General features: G+C 51.4%; 1 protein-coding gene across 7 annotated transcripts in view; it reads left to right on the forward strand.

The window, feature by feature from the left end:
- The window catches only part of CHD9 (chromodomain helicase DNA binding protein 9), a 1,905,864-nt gene that overhangs the window by 1,061,967 nt on the left and 819,787 nt on the right, over nucleotides 1-24,110 (forward strand). For all 7 annotated transcript variants that reach the window (XM_085637757.1, XM_085637759.1, XM_085637761.1 and 4 more), the window contains one exon: nucleotides 2,880-3,076. In XM_085637757.1, coding sequence (XP_085493883.1) covers nucleotides 2,880-3,076 — 197 coding nt within the window. The remainder of the gene's footprint in view (nucleotides 1-2,879; nucleotides 3,077-24,110) is intronic.

Genomic DNA, 24,110 nt, shown 5'->3' on the forward strand with positions numbered 1-24,110 from the left:
TTCTTCGAATACTGCTTAAGGAGCCATGATAAGGTCCTTCAGTTTTGCGAAGTGTCGTCCTTAGAATCCCAGGACGATGGAAAAGGTTAGTCATTTACTGCAATAATAATGACATTAACCCGCTAGACGCATCCATCCAAAACATAATTTGTTACCTCTTACACCTATACCGATGCAATCTGGCGTACACCTCTATACGTGTCCATTTGACCGCAATATCAGCCTATCTCCAGAACAGGCAGCACCTCTCTTTATTCAAAGTGCCTGCCATCAAAGCATTTTTGGAAGGACTCAAACGAGTAATTCCTCCAAGCCACCCACCGGCTCCAATGTGGAACCTCAACTTGGTCCTCAGACGCCTCATGGGTCCACCCTTTGAACCTCTACACTCATGCGAGATTCAATTCCTTACCTGGAAAGTAGCTTTCCTAGTGGCGATCACTTCTTTAAGAAGAGTTAGTGAACTCCAGGCACTAACCGTTCAAGAGCCATTTATACAGGTTCACGCCAACAGGGTCGTACTACGTACCAACCCCAAATTCATGCCCAAGGTCATATCGCAGTTCCACATGAATCAAACTATTGAACTGCCTGTTTTCTTTCAAAACCCACAGACTGTCGCAGAAAGAGCACTCCATACACTAGATGTGAAGAGAGCCCTCATGTACTATATCGACAGGACTAAAATCTTTAGGAAGACAAAACAACTTTTCGTTGCTTTTGCCCCACACCACAAAGGTAACGCTATCTCCAAAGCAGGTATAGCCAGATGGATCGTTAAATGTATTCAAATTTGCTATCAAAAGGCTAAACGCACATTAACGATTCCACCACGAGCCCACTCAACACGTAAGTTAGGGGCCTCCATGGCTTTCCTAGGAAACATCCCTTTGCATGATATATGTAGAGCAGCCACCTGGTCCACTACACACACATTTACCAAACACTATTGTGTGGATGTGCAATCAAAACAGCAGGCAGCTGTAGGACAGGCTGTTCTCAAAACTCTTTTTCAGACCGCTGCAGCTGGCACTGGTAGCCGCTGCTAATAGGAGGTACTGCTATGTATTCTATGCACAGATATGAATTCAGCAGCCCACATGCCTCGAACTGAATATGCTACTTACCAGTATGCATCTGTTCTTGGCATGTAGGGCTGCTGACATTCATATCGCCCTCCCTCCTCCCCGGCGCCTGTAACAGCTGCAGCTCTCCGAATTACTGTAAGCATGGTCATCACTTTCTGTATCTACTCCATCACTGCCACAATGGCGAAAAACAATCTGAGGATGGAGAGGATGCCCATGCGCACTGTAGTCCAGGGGAGGAGTCACCTATCCCAGGATACTTCGAAGACTCTTCCAGGACAACAACGTGCAAACATCCGGACCCAACACTAGGCGGCGATCTATGCACAGATATGAATGTCAGCAGCCCTACATGCCAAGAACAGATGCATACTGGTAAGTAGCATATTCAATCTGGTAGAGACGATTCTAGCCGCAGAGTCCTTCACGGCCCCCCCCCCCCTTCCTCCCTGTTCTGTGAGGACCCTTCAGCTTGGTTTTCTGCACTCTCCTCCCTCCGGGTGGCTTTGTCTTCTGCGGGTGCCCTCTTTCACTTCCTCCCTGGCATGGTGCTTTGTTCTGTTTATTTGTCCCATTCCTTCCTGGTAATTGGACAATAGGTTCATGTGTACTTCTGCATCCCTACAACCCTGGTTATTCCAGTGTGGGGCCTACTCATAATCTTCTCTCTTTTTTCATTTCTTGGGGTTTGTCTCCTCTGCAGTCCTCTGGGTTGGGGTCTCTTGGCTGTGCCTCAGCCCTTAACTCTTTACGGGGGATACAACACTCCTTTATGGTGTTGTCTTGATTTGTCGTTACTCATCTGCTCCGGACTTGTTGCTCTTCAGTGTTCTAGATTGTGGTTGCAGACTTTGTCGTCTGCCCCGACATTTTTCACATGTTTTTCTGTCTCCAGGGAGGATATTGCCTTCGCTTTGCTGGGTAACTTCTCAGAGCAGTGCTCTGCTCTTTCCCTTCCATGACTTTCACTACCACAGTGCTTGGCACTGTCCCTCATGATGCTGTTCTTCACCATTCGCTTCTTCCCTTTCTGTATCACTGCTTTTTTCGCACTCTGTTCCCACAGTCTCTCAGTTTTGTTTGTGATGGCTCCGTGTTGTGGCGCGGAAAAGTTCTCCGAAGAATACTGAAGTCGGCGCGCTGGGGTGGGACTTGTGACCTCACTAACGTCACGTCCGCGGACAATGTCCGGACGGAGTCACGTGGTTCCGGCGCGCAGAGATGCTGTGGCAAAAAAAAAAATTCCGGATCTATTCTCACGCCTGGGGATAATTCTACGTTAAGGAATCTGCAGCTAGAATCGTCTCTACCAGAGACATCGTTACTGAAGGTAAGTAACTTGTACTTTACTTCTGTTGTTACACGGTACGTCTTATTTAGTCTGTAAGCACTGTTCACTTTAATGAGCTTCTCCTACTGCAGGCACGATTTGCTTTCCTGCAACATTCAGCGTGCCATGTTCGCTTTCCCTTTCCAAACAGCCCGAGACAATGGCGGCTGCTCTGTGAAGTGAAATAGGTCTCACGTTTACAAAGGTTTGAGTTAATGGCATTGCAAATGACTGCCTTTTATGTATGTGTTACTTTTCAAAACCAATAAATAAAAGGCATTGTCATTTACAATGCAAATAGCTTAAACTCTCGCAAATGCGAGACCTACTGCATTGCAAATGCTTGTTCATAATATTCCTTCAATAAAATGCACAGGGAATCTCAATCATTGTACTATCCTGTATTTGAACATGTCAACAAATTGTGTTCAGTTGTCTAACATACCTCTTAAACTTTGCAGAACAGCTTGGTAATTGACACACCAAGAGTTCGAAAGCAAACCAGGCCCTTCAGTGCCACAAAAGATGAATTGGCTGAGTTATCTGAAGCAGAGAGCGAAGGGGAAGATAAGCCAAAGCTTCGAAGACCCTGTGATCGATCCAGTGGCTATGGAAGGACGGAATGTTTCAGAGTGGAAAAAAATCTGCTTGTTTATGGGTATATTTTTTATGTTATGCTACATGGTTCTTCTCAAAGTATTGATTTAATGATTGCAAGTTTAAAATTAACTCTTGCTAACTTAAGCACAGTAAAATGAATATACTTTTATTAAAGATCAAGTTTTGTACTGATACTTAGTTTGTAACTTCGTTACTGTACATTCTTTTTTCCTTCCATTAAATTCTCTGTTCAACCTTATATCACACACATTGCTTTCTGATGGATTCTTCTAACTGCAGATTCCTCACCTGAATAGTCTCTAGGCGTCACACTGGATTTGAAAACTTTTAAAGTAGTACTTCTGTGTGGTGGTAGGTCGTTTAAACTGCGCTGGTGGTGTTCTGCTCTAGAAATGGAAGGCGGTACTGCATATAAGCGCCACCCATGCTGTCTCACATCAGTTGCTTTCTTTCGGTGCCTTGAGAGGCGGATCTGGAGATTCTCCTTGGTCTTGCTGACTATAGATTTTATCACAAATTACCAGTGTGCAAGGGAAAACGTCATCCCCTAAAACTGCGGGGTTTAGCCCATCGAGGGACTGTCAGAAACAGATGTATGTGATTGACCCTCACAAAGTATGCTTATGGTATCTGTATCTGGGTTCGGAACACGACTCCAGAGCTTGTGATCATTGCACCCACATGAATGTCAAGGCCATATGGGACCTCTGTTCCCTGTAGACTGTGTGGGTGTGCATGCACAGCCGTGCTTCTAACAGTGCCTGGACACACTCTTGAGAGTGCGCTTGCCGCTCCCAGGACCAAAATACATAGCAAAAGGTAAGTTTGCACATCCCTTTTCGTGGCATGTGGTACACTATTAGGTCCAGTAAATCAATTGTATGACAAAGGGGCTGCTTTTTTGATATAAGAACAGAGTTTTTAAAGAGGCCTATAGCAGGGTAGTATGAAACAAAATACATGTGATTGTGTATCTGATAGATTACTAGCCGCAGATTCCTTAACGTAGAATTATCCCCAGGCGTGAGACTGGATCCGGAAACTTTATGCCACAGCATCCCTGCGCGCCGGGGGCGGTGTGACACTAATGTGTTCTTCACAGATGCAGAACACAGTGGTGCAGTGGCCAGGGCAGCTGACTTCGGAGCACAGAGTTCACGGTTCAATCCCCGACTCCGGTGGCGGCTCAGCACCATGTGACTCTGGGCAATAGCTCACTTAATTTCCACGACAGCCCCCAGCGCCTTGAGACCCGTGAGTAGTTTGCGCTTTACAAGTACGGATTTGTGTGTTCCTGAGATACTTGAACCAGATTAGGCCCCTAATTGAGCCCCTGTTACCATTTAATGAGGCCCTCATGGATGCCCTTTTGGACATGTAGTTGAAACCATGTTCGGGTCTAATGGATAAAAGGCAGTTGCTTGTTACCATCATCCCACACTAGGTGACCCAGCCTTTCTTACACAACATTCAGCACCAGGGAGTTTAGTGGTACGGGCATACACTAGCAAAATATATCCCAACAATATTTCTTCAACTTCACATTTTGAATCTAAAAGTATAGTGATATTTGGGAAACTGATTTTCTCCTCTAAGAGCTTTACCCTGTGGTCAGTGATTGCCAGCGACCTTTTATGCCGCTACTTTCATGCACCCCTAGAATGCAATGGGACAAAGTTGTTCATCTGTTCCAGAAAGCTGTTGGATGGGTACCCTTTACTACAGGCTATTCAAGACAGACTTGATACTATAGAATTTGTCATACTCTCTGGCTTGGACATGACTGACTGCATAGTCGACGATTGACTGTAATGTGGCGATTGGGCTCCAGGCCTGGAATAGGTCTGTGGGGTACTCCTTGGATGTCCAGATGCCTTTAAGGGATTTGCTTTTTGACAGCAAATTGAATTCAGCCCTGAGAGCACAGCCACAGCACATTTCTTAGATTTCCACTTCCACAAGACCATTTCACCAGCAATTTTGCTCTCTCCCTGGCTACGGTTGAGGTTTTCGGTTTGGTAACTGCAGACCCCTCCACCAGCCCAGTAGGTTATTCAGCCTTTCTGTGACTAAGGTCCTGGTTCTCCGAGACAATGGCGAGGACAACAGGGTCAGCTTGCATCTCAAAAGTGCTTTAGTGTGTCCTTGCTGGCACAGCTGGATCTGATATGTCCTCCATGATTGGCTAGCCATCAGTCAGACATGTGAGTCCTTTAAATTGTCCACTGGGACTACGTCCTCTCATTTCTTTCTAAACCTGCAACACCTCCTACCCCTATCAGAGTGGCTCTCTGTTTTGCAGCAGGAAGTGCCAGCCATTTTCACTGAAGGGGCCTCAGAGATTGCTCCAGCCTTTAGAAGTAGGAACTGGGTGTTACTCCCGGTACCTCATTGAGCCAAAGAAGGATTAAGGACTTTGTCGTATTTGGGATATTGGCCCTCACAATGCTTCCCTGCGAAAGGACACATTCAAGATGTTCACAGTAGCCCAGGTCCTATCTGCCCTGGATCCTGGAGACTGGATGGTGATGTTGGACCTGCTGGATGCTCATTTCCATCTCCCTGTCATACAGGCCTGCAGATGATAGCTGCGGTTTATGGTGAGTTAGGAGCATCAGTAATATTCACTACTCCCTGTTTGGCCTCCTCAGAGCCTCTCAGGTATTCATGAAAGTGATGGTGGTGGTTGCAGCACACCTTTGGAGGTCGAGAATGCCAGTGCTTCCCTACCTTAGTGTCTGTCTGTTGAAGGTGGGCTCACCCCAGGCAGTCCTTAGCCACAACCAGACAATGGTGAACCTCTTAACATTGTTAGGGCTCATTATCCACATACTGAAGTCACACCGGACTCCTTCCCAGATGCTCCCATTCATCAGAGCTGTTTTGGATGCACTATGCTTCCCTGCCTTTCTCACTCAAAGTGGAGAGTTCAGGATATTCAGGCTGATCCTGATGTTTCATGAATGGTCCTGCATCTCAATTGTGATGGCTATTAGGTACCTGGGATTGTTGTCTTCCTGCCTTTTGCTAGCATACCAAGTGGCACATTCAAGCTCTGCAGTGGGACCACAAATTCAGTGGGCATAACTAAAGGTGAACCTGTCAAATGTTATCCAGATTTTGGTGGAGATTACAAAAGATCTGCATTTGTGGCTACTGGACCATGATCGGGTCTGTGGCAGATCACTTATCTTACCCCACCCTGAGCTGACCTTGATTATAAATGCATTACTACTGGGTTGGGGAGGCCATCTGGGAAAGGGGGAGATCAGAGGCCTCTAGTCTCTGGCAGAGACTAAACTTTACTTTGGATTGTTGGAACTGATGGTGGTTGACTTGGTGTTGAAGGGCTTCCTGCCCACCATCAGAGTAAGACTGTTGCAGGTGCTCATGGACAACATCAGTGTCCTGTGTCACTGCAACAAGTGGGGTGGGGACTTGTCCCTGTGTCAGTAGACTGCTCCTCGAAGTGGCTGGAGCCCAAGGAATTTCTCAGGTGGTAATCCACCTGGCTGAATCTTTTAATGCCAGAGTGGAGGAACTCAGCCACTGACACACAAAGGATCACAAATAGCAGTTGCACCTGGAGATGGCATAGGTTTTCTTCCAGCAATGGGGAGAACCCTGACTTGATATTCTCGCCACCAGCGAAAATGTGCAATGTCAGCACTGCATTATGGAGTTTTCAAAGCAGCTGTTTCTCAGAGACCCCTTGCACTAGAATGGAGCTCTGGATTCCTGTATGCCTTTGCCTTTCCTGCCCTGAGTGCTGTAGAAGATCACACATAACTGGGCCCAAGTCATTCTAGTGGCACCAGAATGGTCTAGGAGAGTGTGGTACCCGAAACTCCTGGGAATAAATGTCAGTCCTGCGATCAAGCTGCTGCTTTTGCGAGGATCTTCTGTTGCAGCAGTAAGGCTGGGTACTGCACCCGGCCTGTATAATTTGCATCTCTATACTTTGAGTGGCGGCAGTTGGCTTCCTTTGACCTTCTCCCCCGAGGTAGTCTATTTCATCTTAGCAGCGAGGCATCCTTCCACAAAATCAGTGTATGCCAGTCTTTGGGACAAAGTTGAGGTTTGGTGTGGTACCTGACAAATTGACCAATTACAAAGAAATTTGTTTGATTTGTTTGTTTTGCAATTGGCCCAATAATGTCCTCCGTTGGGCACTGTTAAGGCCTACTTGTCCGATCTGTCATCTTTTTTGCTTCACCCCTATCAGCATTCTTTATTTAGATCACCTCTTCTGATGAGATTTTTGAAAAATGTATATCTGTCAAATCTTTGTGATGCCGCAGTAGGTCTTGAACTTAGTCCTCACCTTTTTGATATGTGTACACCCCTTTTAAGCCAGTGCACTGTTGCTCATTGAAACGTATGTTGGAAGATGTTCTTTCTCTTCACCATAATCTTGGCCAGGGGTTTGAGTGAGTTCAAGGCTTTCTGTCCATCCACCTTATGAAATTTGTTCCAGAGATGTTGGTTTTGAGGACCTGAGCTTCCTATTTACCGAAAGTGGTCACTCCATTTCATGTTGGGCTGGCTATCACCCTTCTGGCATTTGTTATGCTACTCATTCCTTTACGGATGAGAGAAACACCATAAGCTTTTATATTGATTGAACCAAAGAACATTGTATGGGCAATCCGCTTATTGTTTTATTTTTTTATTTTTTTTGGAACACCGAAGTGCAAGGCAGTGTAAAAACACCATCTCTTGAAGGATTGCTCTCTGCATAAAGATCTGCTGTGCACTGACTAAAAAACACCCCCAAGAAGGCATCTAAGATATTCACTACTCTTTACAGACAAATTTGTCTGAAGATTTTCTGTTTATTCTGTCTCTAGGCTGGCAAGTACTTGCCTTAGGCATTGTTAAGGGCTACTTATCAGCTCTTTCAGCCTTCTTATTGTTGCCTGGTCATCCTTCGATATGTAAATGACCTGTTGTAATGAGGTTTTCAAAATGTTTGCAGCATTTGTTTCTCTAAACTCCCTTGTGAAGTCCCATTGGGATTTGAAGTTAGCCCTCACATACTTGATGTGCACCCCTTTTGAGCTGTTGCACAGTTGTCCATTAAACCTTCTGACATTGACAGGAGCCTGTCTCATCGCCATAACATCGGCTATACATGTGAGCAAACTTTAGGATCTTTATGTGAACCCTCCTTATCTGAAAGAAACACGTTAGTTAGATTCCTCACCTTAGAATATCCCCAGGCGTCAGGCTGGATCCGGAAAGATTTTTCGTCATCAATACCCCTTGCGCGTTGCTAGGCGTCGTCTGCGGCTCCGCGTCCGTCGGCGGCGTCGTGCGCCGGAATGACGTCGTCTGAGTACTTAGACGCCGCCCTCGCGCGCTGACGCGCTGTTCTTCTTTTTTCCGCGCCAGACAGCGCCGATCCGGGAAGAGCTTACCCCTTAGTCTATTTTTGACTAAAATTTTTTGACTCTTTTTGGTCTTTGTCGACTCGACTCTGGTGCCGGTAGGATGCATGGATTTAAGGCCTGTGACGCCTGTCATCGCCTGATGTCGGTGACTGATCACCATCGCCGGTGCCTTTACTGCCTGGGGGCTGACCACGACTCGGAGTCGTGCCCCGACTGTCGGGCCTTGACCTCGAAGGCTAGGCGGGAGCGGTCCCGTAAGCTTCTCGAGCTTCGGCACTCGACTCCGCAGTCATCATCGCTCTTCGGGCTCGAAGTCTTCAGGTAAGTCGAAGCGATCCAAGAAGTCCAAGAGGCGACACCGCTCTTCGGACTCCCCTCGCCGGTCGCACAACTCGGCCGAGGGTCAGGGTGGTCCCACCCCCGCAGGAGCCGCGTCCGTCTCCATACCCGCCGGTCCCTGGGACTGACGCGACTCCGGCAGAGGTCAGTGCCTTCCTCTCGGCCATGAGGGACCTGGCTCCGCCGTCGACGCCTGCCGGTGCGCCTTCGGGCCCTGCGGGCTCGACTGGGCGACCTCGCGTGCTGGCGGCTCCGGCGCCGTCGACGACTTTGCTCCCGATGCCGCAGGTCCCCGAAAGATTCAGGCCTGGATCTCTGTCGGTGCCGGTCGACCTCACGACGCCGCCGGCGCGCCGACAATGGTTCCACCTCCGGCTCCATCTCCGGACAACGCCGTTCCCCGTTTAGTCCCTGTCGGGGCCCGGCGCCGCAACCGATGCCGATGGATGAAGGTTTCATCTATCGTCCGGCTCCGATCGTTCCTCCTGTTTATCAGGAATCGGATGACGGGGGCGACTGGGAGGGGTCTGAGGACCCTATGGCCCTCCAGGGTCAACTTTCCCATGACTGGGCAGACGAACTGGGGGATGCCAGTGGTCTGGACACTTCGCTGGACGCTGGCTTCATCTCTCCTCCGACTGTGGCTTCGGAGGAAGGTGCAGCTTTTTCTGTGGTGCTGCGCAAGGCGGCCGAAGCCCTGGGGCTCGAGTTGCCTTCTGTGGCCGTGAGGACTAATATCCTCACAGAGGTGCTTCAACCGTCAGCAAGCTCCGCAGAGCCTCTGCTGCAGTTCAATGAGGCCCTCGTCGACGTTCTGCAGGGCACTTGGTCCAAGCCCTCCACAGTTCCCCCTGTGGATCAGAACGTGGCCCGGTGCCACCGCCCTGCTCCGGGCGACCCCAATTTCCTGTCCCAACACCCCACCCCCGAGAGCCTGGTTATTCAGGCCTCCACTTCCCAATCCTCCTTCCCGTCCGCTCCTCCGGATCGGGAATCAAAGAGGCTGGAACAGTTCGGCAAGAAACTGTTCTCTTCCCTGAGTTTGGGCCTGCGGTCTTTGAACACCGCTTGCCTCTTGGACCGTTTCTCCCACTCTCTGTGGGATGCAGTGGAGGACGTGCTGCCACTGTGTCCGGTGGAGGCCCGGACACGTCTCTCCCAGGCACTTACTGAAGGGCGAGATGCAGCGCGACCTGCCATGTGGTGTGGACTTGACACCACGGACTCGCTGGGTAGGGCGATTTCCTCCACGGTGGCGCTCCGGCGCCACGCCTGGCTGAGGTCCACGTCTTTTTCGGGGGATGTCCAGAGTACCCTCATGGATATGCCCTTTGATGGCGCTCGCCTTTTTGGTAAGAAGGCGGATAGTGCGCTGGCTCGTTTTAAGGACTCCCGGGCTACGACCACGTCCTTGGGTCTCTCGGCCCCACGGCCGCACGCTTCCGCCTTTTGCCTCTTTCGTGGCCAAGGAAGGGGCGCCTCCTCACGTCCGCCTAGCCACCGGCCACAGAACCATCCTGCACGCGGACGTGGGTTCCGCCGTGGCGGTTCTAGAGGACAACGCGCCGGTCAGTCCACATCCACCCCGGCAGCATCCGCCTCAAAGCCTTCCTAGTCCGAGCTTTCAGGCCCATTCCACGCCAGTAGGCGGCAGAGTTCGCCATCACCTCCTCTACTGGCGCTCCATCACTTCGGACAGGTGGGTGCTGCAAATCGTCCGAAGGGGCTACTCCCTCCCCTTCGAGACGACCCCTCCAGCCATGCAACCGCAGTGCCGCCATATATCAGAGGATCACTTGAATCTTCTGCGGAAGGAAGTTACGGCCCTCTTTGCCAAAGAGGCCGTCGAGCGCGTTCCTGGTCCAGAAGTAGGCCGTGGTTGCTATTCCCACTACTTTCTGGTTCCCAAGAAGGGCAAAGGGGGGCCTACGCCCTATCTTGGACCTCAGGAGCATCAACGCCTTCCTCCGGAAGGAACGGTTCAAGATGCTAATTCTAGCTCAGGTTCTGGCTGCCCTCAACCCTGGAGACTGGATGGTAGAGTTGGACTTGCAGGAAGCCTATTTTCACATCCCTGTCCTGCCGGCCCACCGGCGTTACCTGCGGTTCACGGTGGGTCAGGAGCACTTTCAGTTCACCGTGCTCCCCTTCGGCCTCACCAGTGCCCCTCGGGTGTTCACAAAAGTGATGGCAGTGGTCGCAGCTCATCTGCGCAGATCGGGGGTTCCAGTCTTCCCCAATCTCGACGACTGGCTGTTGGAGGCGGGCTCGCCCCAGCAAGTCTTCTCCCACCTCCAGACTACGGTCGACCTCCTGCATTTGCTGGGGTTCTCCATCAACGTGCCGAAGTCACACCTGAGTCCCTCCCAGAAGCACCTCTTCATCGTAGCATTTCTCGATTCGGCGCAGTTCTGGGCTTATCCTCCGGAACAGCGGGTCCGGGATATTCAGGCTCTGATTCCCATCTTTCGGCCTCTATCCTGGGTTTCGGTCAGGTTGGTGCTGCGGCTTCTGGGGCTGATGGCCTCCTGCATCCTGTTGGTGCATTACGCCAGGTGGCGAATGCGGGCTCTGCAGTGGGACCTGAAGTTTCAGTGGGCCCAGCATCGAGGCAACCTGTCCGACCATGTCTTGATCTCGGAGGGCACTTCGAAACAATTGCAGTGGTGGCTCACGGACCGCGATTGGGTCAGCGGCAGATGCCTCTCCCTACCCCAACCGGAGCATGTAGTAGTGACGGGCGCGTTCCACCTGGGATGGGGGGGCCACATGGGAGAGGCGGAGATCAGAGGCCTCTGGTCTCCGGCGGAGACTCAACTCCACATCAACCTTTTGGAGCTGAGAGCGATCCGGCTTGCACTGAAAGCCTTCCTTCCCTCTGTCCGGGGAAGTGTCGTGCAGGTGTTCACGGACAATACCACCGCCATGTGGTATTGCAACAAACAGGGCGGGGTGGGGTCGTGGACCCTTTGTCAGGAGTCTCTGCGCCTCTGGACCTGGCTGGAACACCAGGGCATCACCCTGGTGGTTCAACATCTGGCGGGCTCTCTGAACGCCAGAGCAGACGAACTCAGCCACCGGTGCATGATGGATCACGAATGGCGTCTGAACTCGGACGTGGTGCAAGGTCTCTTTCTGCAGTGGGGAGAGCCTTGGTTAGATCTATTCGCCACCTAAGAGAACGCGCAATGTCAGCAGTTCTGCACGTTGGAATTTCCAAGGCAGCACTCACTCGGAGACGCTTTTCGTCGCAAGTGGAGTTGCGGTCTGTTGTACGCCTTTCCGCCTATACCACTTCTGCCCAGAGTGCTGAAGAAGATCAGGCACGACCGGGCCCAAGTTATCGGAGTGGCTCCGGATTGGGCACGAAGGTTCTGGTATCCCGAGCTACTCAGTATGTCAATCGATCCTCCGATACGACTGCCTCTTCAGGAGGACCTTCTGTCGCAGCAGCAGGGGACGGTCCTCCACCTGAACCTGTCCAGCCTCCACCTCCATGCGTGGAGATTGAGCGGCGGCAGTTGATGCCATTTGACTTGCCTCCTGAAGTCTGTGATCTCATTCTGGCAGCCAGGCGTCCCTCCACAAAGACGGTATACGCCTGCCGGTGGAACAAATTTGTGGCATGGTGCACAGCAAAGGCTGTGGATCCCCTTTCTGCCACTCTTTCTGAGGTTCTACTCTTTCTTCTTTCTTTGGCCTAGCAGGGCTCTGCTCTGGGCATCTAGAAAGGTTATCTTGCTTCAATCTCTGCTTTCTTACAGCTTCCTGATCAGCCTTCTCTCCAAGTCCCCTGTTGTTTCACATTTTCTCAAAGGCATTACTCACATGTTCCCTCCTGTCCCCTTCGTAATGCCTCAGTGGGACTTGAATCTTGTTCTGACCTTTCTGATGTGCGCTCCTTTTGAGCCTCTTCACAATTGTCCCATTCGTCTTCTGACCCTGAAGACTGCTTTCCTGGTAACTATCACCTCGGCTAGACGGGTGAGTGAGCTCCAGGCTCTGTCATCTAAGCCTCCCTTTATTTCTGTTCATCCAGACAAGGTTGTCCTCCGGCCTCGTCCTTCTTTTCTACTGAAAGTGGTGACTCAATTTCATCTCGGGCAATCTGTCACGTTGCCCACCTTCTTTCCGCCTCCGCATCCTTCAAAAGAGGAAGAGAGGTTCCACCGTCTGGACCCAAAACGGGCGCTGTCCTTTTATTTGGACCGCACCAAACAGTTCCGGGTGGACGACCAACTTTTTGTTGGATACGTAGGAGCTAAGAAGGGGAAAGCGGTACATAAACGGACCATCTCGCAGTGGGTCGTGTTGTGTATTAAAATTTGTTACTTCTTGGCAAAAAAGGACCCTCCTGTTGGTTTGAGGGCCCATTCCACCCGGGCCACATCGGCTACTACTGCCCTGGGCCGGGGAGTTCCCTTGCGGGACATCTGTCAGGCGGCGACGTGTGCCTCGCTGCACACGTTTGCCAAGCACTATTGCCTGGACAGCCAAGTCCGTAGAGACGGCTTCTTTGGCCGTTCTGTTCTCCAGGACTTTCTGGTGTGATCTTGGTTCGCAGACCCACCACCGGGGTTGGTATTGCTGGGGTATCTATTCTAAGGTGAGAAATCTAACTAACGTGTTTCTTTCAGATGAACAAGTTACTTACCTTCGGTAACGATATATCTGTAAGAAACATTAGTTAGTTAGATTCCGCACCAACCCACCCATCCTCCCCGTTCTGCGAACTGACATCTAGGGTTAAGGCTATCCTTTTCAGGGCCCTAGATTTTTTGGCACCAGTGTCGGTCTCTTGCATGGCTCTGAGTTCCTGGCGCGGAAAGCTATGTACAAGAACTGCCGTCAGCGTGCGAGGGCGGCGTCTAAGTACTCCGACGTCATTCCGGCGCACGACGCTGACGACGGACGCGGAGCCGCAGACGACGCCTAGCGACACGCAAGGGGTATTGCTGACACAAAATCTTTCCGGATCCAGCCTGACGCTTGGGGATATTCTAAGGTGAGGAATCTAACTAATGTTTCTTACAGATACATTGTTACCGAAGGTAAGTAACTTGTTCATCCTGCCTTCTTCCATGATAAGTTGATTTTGAAAACCCGAGCGCCCTCTCTGCAGAAAATTATTCCCCCTTTTCACGTTGGCCAGACCATCACTGTTCCAGCAGTCTTTGCTCCACTTCACCTCTAAAAGAGCATTGAGTTTTTATACCTATTATACCAAGGAACTATCAGCTGTTTGAGTTTTCCTGAGCAAAGAAGGAAAAAAGCAGTGCAAACACAGACCATCTCCTGATGGATTGCTGTTTGAAGATCTGCTACTCAATGGTGAAAAGTATTTATCAGAAGAACAAGTTACATACCTTCAGTAAAAACCTTTCTGTTTGATTCTCTGTCTAAATGCAGATTGCTCACCGACTTTCCAACCTCATCGTTCTGTCAGTTGGACTCTTATTTCCCCCTTTTTTTTCCCTTCTACAATTGTCCCGAATTGAAGATTTGCAGACCAATCTGCCAATCGGTTTTGCATCTAACGTCAGAGACAGCCTAGAATGCAAATGACGTACACCGGCATGTGTGTTGCTTTTATGCGGCTCCACTCGTCATTTATGGGGCAGAATAATGTTGGCATGCAGCCGCACGTTGCCATCTTCCAGCATGCAGCAGTACTGCTTGGAAAGTTGTGGGTCCAGTCCAGACGACTGGGAAATATTCACAAGGTGAGGAATTTGCAGTTAAAGTGACTATACACCAGAAAGATCATTACAGAAGGTAAGTAACTTGTTCCTCATTTGCATACTTTAATCTGTGTGTCTACTAGAATAATTTTTTGCTTGAGTTTCTTGCTCTTTTACTCCAGGATGCATGGTAACAAAGCATTGCCCTTCCATTTCTCTGATTCTCAATGATTATAGAACCTTTCATGCATAGATCGATTAATGAAGAATAGTTAAATGACACTAATTTTACATGTAGTTATCCTTATTTGAATAGCACCTTATGCTATTAGGTTGCCATTGTCACTTTAGTAAGATGTTTGCCCTTTTCATATAGCTCTGTGAAATCAATTAATCAGTTTCCTGATACTAGTAATAGCAGACTCCTCACCTTAAGAATATCCCCAGGTGCCAGACTGGATCCTGGTGATGTCTGTTTTTTTGTTTGTTTGTTTGTTTGCATCAGTGTCTCCCATGCATCGGTGGGTGCTGTCCAGCAGCTACACGGTCACTCTCTACCACACCAATAATTACAGGCTGGAGCTGCATAGAGGCACCACCTCAGTGAGCAGATGTCTTTGCTTCTTTCTGCTCCATTCAGCGCACATCTAGAGCTCCACTCCCAACTTTGATGGTATTTCAGCAACTTCCAAAATTCTTAAACATTGCACTAAGGAACGATATCCCCATCGACAATTACAGGATTCGACCTGTGCTGAAACTGCATGAACTCGACGTTGGTCACTAACCTGCAGGAGGTGATTGTGGTACTTGGTCCCAGCCACAAACCTAAATCATGTGACAAGTGTTATAACCCCAGCAGTGATTTTGGAGCAGGATGAGAAGCTCGAATTTGCCTAACATGAGAAGAGAGCGGTCAAAAACATATCCCACTCAATGCCACTCTTTCAAAAAGTTTACTTAGCTTTTGTAGCCTTCTGGGAAGTCGAAGTCTAGACTAGCACAAGAGGACTAAGCAGGACTCAACACCAATCCTGCCACTTGTAGTCTAGTGGAAGGGCATCAAGATGGGGACTCCATGCCTGTGATGTTACCAGAATCTAACCATGCCTCATGATTGGTCCCAGCACATGCCAGTCTACCTGGCTGTCATTGACACTACAAGAAGTAGCCCCTTCAAAGAGGCTGCTCTTCAGTGCAATTCCAGCTCTCTGGTGCACTTTTGGGCTCTACTTGGCTGCAACAGTCTCTAGTCGGATAGCTGCAATGGTCTTTTAGTTATCCTGCAGCACGGTCTACCCCCTCAGGACCACTACGATGCCCTTTCTGACTCCTGTCCTGGCCTCTACACTGGCATCGGGGTGCATGCTGGTTTCTTCTGTACTATTGCCACTAGACCACAAACTCAGATCAGCCTGCCACAGGCCCATGTTGCCAAACGAGATTCCAAAGGGGTTTTATTGAACCTGACTCAAATTCAAGAACTCTGCCACAACAGCAGTACTATCGGAGGGTTCAGGCTGTCTTCGGTTCTGATTCTGATCCAGTGGTGGAGGCACCTAATGTCCCTCAAGATACTTCTGGTGATGGGTTTAGGAAAGTGCCCCTTTTTGCCTGATTATCCCCTAGACCATCTCCAAAAATTGGATTACCCCCTAGACCAGCTCTCAAAATATTTTTTTAATCCTATCCAAGGAACCAAAGATTTTCAAGGGCATCCTTGAGGTAGTTTTATACTTATCCTATCATTGTCTATATGTAGTTTAGTGCGTTGATCCCAACTCATATATATCTGAAAGAGACACCTTAGTAATAGATTCCTTACCTTAGAATATCCACAGGCGTCAGACTGGATCCGGAAAGTTTTTCGTCAGCAGTACTCCTGCGCGTCAGTAGGCGTTGTCGTGCAGCTCCGCGTACGTCGCTGGCGTCGTAGCCGCCGAGATAGCGTCGTCGGAGCTACTTAGACGTCAGTTCTTTCATCTTCCGCGCCAGCAAGTGCAGATCCGAGAGAGAGCGGTACTCCTACTCATATTTTTTACTTGTTTTCTGAGACTTGTTTCTCTTGTTTGTCGAGTATTAGACTTCTGGTGCAGTAGGGATGCCCGGGTCTCAGTCCCGTAGGGACAGCCGTCGGAACATGTCGGCGGAGGACCCGCATGTCGTGTCTCTTCTGCTTCGGGCACATCCATAACCCCGAGACGTGCCCCAGTTATCGGGCCATGGTGTAGAAGACTTGGGGGATCGTTCCCGACAGTTCTTTGAGGCTCGGCAATTGCTCCGCACCACTCAAGGTACCACGCCCGTGGACGGTCGAGGGGCCGGTCGAGGAGCCAGTCGAGGAGCCGACACCATCGTTCGTAGTCATCGGGGTCAGGTAAATCAAGCGCCAGACCAGGTCGAAGACACGGCGTCGCTCTTCGCCCTACCCCTCACCAGTTGCGGGACGCGGTGGAGGGGGGCGGGTAGTAACTCCACCGTGGCTCCGGTGGAGCCTCCGTTGTTGCCTGCGGCCTACCCGCCTTCCCTGGGGCTGTACGCAACTCCGGAAGGAATACAGGTGTTCCTGTCGGCCACGGGCCGTGTATTTGACCCTTCGGAGTGCCTTTGGGCCCTGTGAAACCGTTGGGTGGTTCTGCCCCTGTGCCGCTGCCTTTGCCCCGGCTACGCCGGCAAGATACCCTGGGGCGCCGTTGGCTCCTGGCCTCTGCGCCGCCGTTGGCTCCTGGCCTCTGCGCCGCCGTTGGCTCCTGGCCTCTGCGCCGCCGTTGGCTCCTGGCCTCTGCGCCGCCGTTGGCTCCTGGCCTCTGCGCCGCCGTTGGCTCCTGGCCTCTGCGCCGCCGTTGGCTCCTGGCCTCTGCGCCGCCGTTGGCTCCTGGCCTCTGCGCCGCCGTTGGCTCCTGGCCTCTGTGCCGCCGTTGCCTCTGGCCTCTGTGCCGCCGTTGGCTCTGGCCTCTGCGCCGCCGCTGGCTCTAGCCCCACCCCGGCCTTCTCGGCCTCTCAAAGAGCCGACGGCAAAGACTGGGAGGGGTCTGAGGACCCTCTTGCAGCTAAGTGTGAGGATGCACCACACTAGAATGCCAATAAGAAAGGATCTGAGCGATCTGGATTTATCTCCACACCCCTGTACACTGTCCCCTTCGTCTGTGGCTACGGAGCAGGATGGTACATTTTCTGTGGTGTTGCGCAGGTCGTCTGAGGCTCTTAACCTCGAGCTCCCTATGGTCTCTCTCAGGACCAATCTCCTGACTGAGGTGTTTCGGCTGGGGGGCCTCCTCCACGGATCCGCTGCTGCCCTTTAATGATGCACTTACAGGCATCCTCTTGGGTGCCTGGTCCACGCCTCCCACAGGTACTCCTGAGGATAGGGGTGTGGCACAATGGCATCGCCCGGCCCCTTGCGACCCCAGTTTCCTCACATAACACACGACGCCTGAGAGCCTGATTGTCCAGCCCTCTGCTTCTCCCAGCGCATTACCTTCCGCACCTCCGGATAGGGTACACAAAAAAAAAAATTGAGCGGTCTGGGAACAAGGTTTTACCTCTGCCACTTCAGGACTGCGGACAGTGCATACTGCAAGCCTTTTGGCCTGCTATTCCCACTCTGTGTGGGAAACAGTGGCGCTGGTGCTGCCTCAGTGTCCGGACGCTCGGACGGTACTCTCCCAAGCAATTACCCCGGGGAGAAATGTGGCAACGTTTACTATACGTGGTGGCCTTGATGCCGCCGACTCCCTCGGCAGGGCAATTTTCACAACTGTGGCGTTCCGCCTGGCTCAGAGCCACTGGCTTCTCGGGGGATGTCCGGAATGCTTTGTTAGACATGCCCTTTGTTGGCACGCGCCTCTTTGGTGAAAACCCGGATGGCACGTTGGAACATTTTAAGGACTCCCGGGCAACAGCCCAGTCCTTGGGCCTTTCCGCCACGGGCACTCCCTCGGGGTCTGGCTTTCGTTCCTTTCCTGGCAGGGAAGAAGCGCCCAAACACGTTCCTTTCAAAGCCGCAGGCCTGCGCAGCAGAAGTCTCGGTGCAGCCGCTGAAAGGGGACCCGCAGAGGTGGGTCACGGGGCCAGCGGCTGGGTCAGTCTGCCGCCGTCCCTGCCACCACGGCCTCCAAACCTTCCTATTCCGCGGTTTTCGGGCCCACCAAACGCCCGTGGGTGGCACGATTCGTCATCGCCTCCCCCACTGGCGCACCATCACTTCGGACAGTTGTGTTTTGCAGGTAGTCCGAAGGGGCTTCTCCCTCCCATTCCGGATTGCCACTCCTGGCGTGCCCCTCCGTACCACCGCATGTCAGGGGATCACTTGGTGCTTCTCCAGCAGGACGTTCTAGCCCTCTTGGCCAGAGGGGGCCGTCGAGCGCCTTCCAGCACCAGTAGTAGGTCGTGGTTGTTATTCCCACTACTTCTTGATTCCAAAGGAGGACAAGGGCCTGCGTCCTCTTTTAGGCCTCCGGTACGTCACTGGAAAATTTCAAAATGCTCCCGCTTTCAGTTCACCGTGCTTCCTTTCGGGCTTACCAGCGTCCCTCGGGTTTTCACAGAAGTGATGGTGATGGTCGCAGCTCATCTGCGCATATCAGGGGTTTCAGTCTTCCCCTATCTCGACTACTGGCTGTTGACGGCAGACTTGCCCTGAGCAGTCGTCTCACACCTCCAAAATATGGCCAACCTCCTTAATTTGCTGGGGTTCTCCATCCATGTGCCGAAGTGGCATCTAGTTCCCTCTCAGAAGCTCCTCTTCATCGCAGCGGTTCTGGACACAGCGTGAGTTCGAGTTTATCTTCCCGAACAGCGCGTCCGGGTCATTCAGCCTAAGAGTTGGGTCAGCAGAAGATCCCTCTTCCTTCCCCAACCGGAGCACTCGGTGGTAACAGATGTGTCCCTCCGGGGATGGGGCGGCCATATAGTGGAGGCGGAGATCAGAGGCCTCTGGTCTCCGGCGGAGTCTGAGCTCCATATCAATCAGTTGGAGCTTACTGCGATCCTGCTTGCACTGAAACAATTCCTTCCCTCTGTCAAGAGGACAGTAGTGCAGGGCTCTTGGACAGCACCACCGCCATGTGGTACTACAACTAGCAAGGCGGGGTGAGTTCGTGGACCCTATGTCAGGAGGCTCTGGACGTGGCTGGACCGCCAGGGCATTCTACTGGTGGTTCAACAGTTGGCAGGTTCAGTGCACGCCGGGCGGACAAACTCAGCAGCCGGTGCATCATGGATCACGAATCGCATCTTCACTCGGAGGTGGCACAAGGTTTCTTTCAGCAATGGGGAGAACCTTGTGTGAGAAAGTGGCTCTGTATGTACTGTTCCCAAATAGGTACAGGGTGCACAGAGTCCACAGTCCCCAGAGGTTTGGCAGAGGTTAAAGTTAGATATAACCTTACTCTCTAAAGTGGTAGCTTGGGCGAGCAGTAAGGCAGTATCAGAGGACAGTGTAAAGCATTTGTTGCACACACTCGGTCAGCAAATGGTCTCACACACTCAATAACTGAACTCTAGGCCAATGGTTTATATATAAAAAAATGCTTGTTTTATTTTAGAACCAACAATAGGTATTAAAATATACTTTCTCAGACTGAAATGCTTTATATAAATACTTTTGCAATATGCAATTGGCTTTTGTAGAAAGTTACAAGTGGTTGCAATAAGCAACACAATTTTAAACACAATAATGCATTGAGTTCAATGGAAGTTTTAAGTTATTTGCAATAGATTACTTTTAGGATTACTTTTGGGGTTCCAGGACTGGATCCTAGATGCAGTCCTGAGTCAGTACTTGGAAACAAGTGAGAGAAGTCGACTTAGTTACTGTTATGATTTTTAGACAATATTTTGCTATTTTAAAAGTTGACGCTTAGAGAATATTTCATAGAAAACAGTCAATGATTCCCTATGGAAGAAAATTCAAGTTGCAGGTATAGTATGGTTCGAGGCATGTGGGCTGCTGAATTCATATCTGTGCATAGATCGCCGCCTAGTGTTGGGTCCGGATGTTTGCACGTTGTTTTCCTGGAAGAGTCTTCGAAGTATCCTGAGATAGGTGACTCCTCCCCTGGACCACAGTGCGCATGGGCATCCTCTCCATCCTCAGATTGTTTTTTTCCGCCATTGGGTTCGGATGTGCTTATCTTGACTCAAGTTAGGAAAATTTAGTTTTCAGGCCAAAAGGCCTTTAGTTTTCGTCGGTACTGTTCCCGATCGGTATCGACAGTTTACAGGCTAGTTTAGCGATTTAAACAACTTTTCGGATCCATTGAATCCGACCATCGGCCGAACTTCGACGATGGAATCGAGGACCCGATTCAAGCGGTGTCCTGTTTACCACGCCAAATACCCACATATCGACGTCCACCCGGTGTGTAACAAATGCCTCTCACCGGATCATGACGAATCCAAATGCATGGCCTGTGCCCGATTCAGATCCAAGAAGACTCTCCGGAATCGACGAGCCGCGCAAATGGAAGCGCGGCACCGACCAACATCTTCAGCACCGAGGACGAAGATGTCGAAAGCGTGGAAAATATACCCTCCAGCCCCGCTTCCGAACACGGTTCCAGATCGGAAGACGTAGATGAAGAGCTTTTTCACAGGGAAGAAGCCGACGATGAGGTAGGAGACTACGATGAGGCCTTAGGGGCCGAAGAAGGTAGCTCTGGTGAGGAGCAGGGCCTATCCGTCCAAATGGAGGATATCCCAGTGTGTCACTCGACGGCTCCGGTCGAGGGATCGCCTTCGGGCCTTACCCAAAACCAATCCCGCAGTTCTTCGGCCCCGCCCTCGGGCCCGGCCACAGACATACAGCGAGAGCCATTATTACCTACAAAGACTGGTTTCCCTTCCACGAAACCGAAACCAATCGTCGCACCGGTTCAACAGAAACCGAAAGTGAAACTGACACTGGTCGGCTCGAAGCCCACCACACCTTCGACGCCAGCCAAACCCGTCGGCTCCGACCGCACCAAAAGGGACTTCGGTACCGAACTCGCTGCAGCCGATGTCGGCGCCGACCCGAAAAGAAAAGCCGTCGGTACCGCCAAAGCGCCTCGGCCCCCGGCACCGAAGCAATCGGCACCGGCCACCAAGGTGAAACTGGCCACTGCATCGCTATCCACCTCGAAAGCAGCGACTACGGTCCACTCATCGACGCCGTCGACGGCTACAACCTCTCCTCGGCTCGATGACCCGGTGACTTCGAAGAAGTCCACACCTGCCTCTACGGAACCACTCGGCGCCAAAGAACTGTCGGCGTTCCAGGTGCGACAAGTGGCAGCGTCCTTGCAACGCATCAGGGAAAAGGCAGCCCTCCAAACCTCGTCGGGCTCCGAACCAAAAAAGGCACAGAAGGCACCTTCGGCACCGGCCAATATCACCTTTGGTTTGCCGCCATCCACGGCGCCGAAAATGTTCGAGATCAGAACACGTGTTACCCAGACAAGGTCCCCATCTACCGAACACTCTCCTACTGGGACATCACCGTCCCACCTCATCGACGCCGACACCGGCAGGCTCATGCTCCGAAAGCGGAAGAACACTTCCGGGCAGGCTTTGGACTCTTATAGGATCCCGCTTAAGCAAAAAATGCCGGCGGAATTGGAACCAGTTCTCTACGAACACATCCACACCTCTTACACAGATCCACAGTCGTTCTCCCCGTCGCACTCCGACACAGATGCAGTGGAGGACTACATGGGTGACGACACCACCTACCCCGGGGACATGGACCCTGAGGGCCAGCAAGACCCTGATCAAGTCTGGGATGACCCTGTAGACCCAGGTGCCGCTCTGGATACACAGGACACGCAACTTTATGGCGCAAAAACGTCCCCCACAGAGGACACTGCTGCATTCAACGCCCTCATCGAACGTGCCGCAGCCAATCATGGAGTGCAACTCCACTCAAACTATCGAGGACGATTTCTTGGTGGCCACTTTCGCATCCTTCGAGAGGACTGTAAAGACTCTGCCCATGTTGAAAGGTGTCCTCAAGCCAGCAAAGGACATTTTCAAAGAAACCACCAGGGCACGGGTAAAAAACCCCAGGATCGAGAAGAAGTACAAACCCGCACCTGGGGACCCCACGTACATTAGAAGCCAGTTGCCTCTGAACTCCATCGTAGTTGCCAATGCTCGCAAACGGGCACACTCGCAGACGACTGGTGATGCTCCTCCCCCGGACAAAGAGTCCAAGGTCCTAGAGACCTCCGGCAAAAGGATTGCAGCCCAGGCAGCAAACATATGGCGCATTGCCAACACACAGGCGCTCCTAGCTCGCTACGACCGCTCACACTATGACACGTTAGAGACCCTGCTCCAACACCTACCAGACGAGTACAAAGAGGCAGCGGAGCTCCTCATCAGGGAGGGACAACTTCTCACAAACGCATCCATCAAGTGTGCACTGGATGCCGCAGACACTGCTGCAAGGGCAATAAACACCAGCGTCATGCTACGACGACACGCCTGGTTACGAATCTCCGGATTCAAACCTGAGGTCCAAAATAACGTCCTCAATCAGCCGTTCAACCCCGACTACTTATTCGGACCGGAGGTTGACACCACCTTAGAAAAGATAAAAAAAGACACGGACACTGCGAAGTCAATGGGGGCTCTGCAATCGCAAACATTTCGTAGTGGCTCCTTTCGTCGCCTTGGAAATAGAGGTGCAGGTAGAGGACAGGGGGCACAACAAACCTACAATAAAGGGGGCACACAGAGTTCCTACGATAAACACACCCGAGGTGGATATCGTGGCTCCAGCACCAAAGGCAGAGGACGTGGTTACGGCAATACCAGGTCCTCCCCCTAGAACAAACAGTGACGCCCTCTCCCTTCCCCCCGACCACATAACACCTGTCGGGGGAAGGCTCCAGCGGTTCCTGTCCACGTGGAATACCATCACCACGGACAGGTGGGTCAAAGATGTTATCCAACACGGTTACTGTCTCGAATTAACCTCCACTCCACCCACCATACCGCCAAAGCACCGTCCTATGTCCTCAGAGCACTTAGCTTTATTACAGCAGGAAGTGCTAAGTATGCTGCAAAAAGGCGCAATAGAGGTCGTGCCCGTCCACCAGCAGGGAACAGGGGTGTACTCTCTGTACTTCTTAATACCAAAAAAGGACGGGTCACTCAGACCTATCCTAGACCTGAGACCCCTCAACCGTTACATTCTCTCAGAGCATTTTCACATGCTCACCTTACAGCAGGTTCTCCCGCTCCTCAGACAGGGAGACTTCCTAGCCACGCTGGACCTCAAAGATGCGTATTTCTACATACCCATACACCCGTCACACAGAAAATATCTCCGGTTCACCATTCAGGGGCAGCACTACCAATTCAAAGTCCTTCCCTTCGGAGTGACAACAGCACCCAGAGTTTTCACAAAGTGCCTAGCTACTGTGGCTGCACATCTACGGAGGCAACACATTCACGTCTACCCTTACCTAGACGACTGGCTTGTTCAGGCAAAGTCAGCCCAGCAATGTGCCAGCCACATGTCCCGCACCATTCACCTTCTTCACAGTCTGGGTTTCTCACTAAATTACCCAAAATCACATCTCCAACCCGCACACGTACAACAGTACCTAGGTGCGACCATAGACACTCTGGCAGCCACAGCTCAGCCAAATTTAGTGAGGATCACCAGCAT

This window comes from Triturus cristatus, chromosome 12 (assembly GCF_964204655.1).
Source record: "Triturus cristatus chromosome 12, aTriCri1.1, whole genome shotgun sequence".
Classification (NCBI taxonomy): domain Eukaryota; kingdom Metazoa; phylum Chordata; class Amphibia; order Caudata; family Salamandridae; genus Triturus; species Triturus cristatus.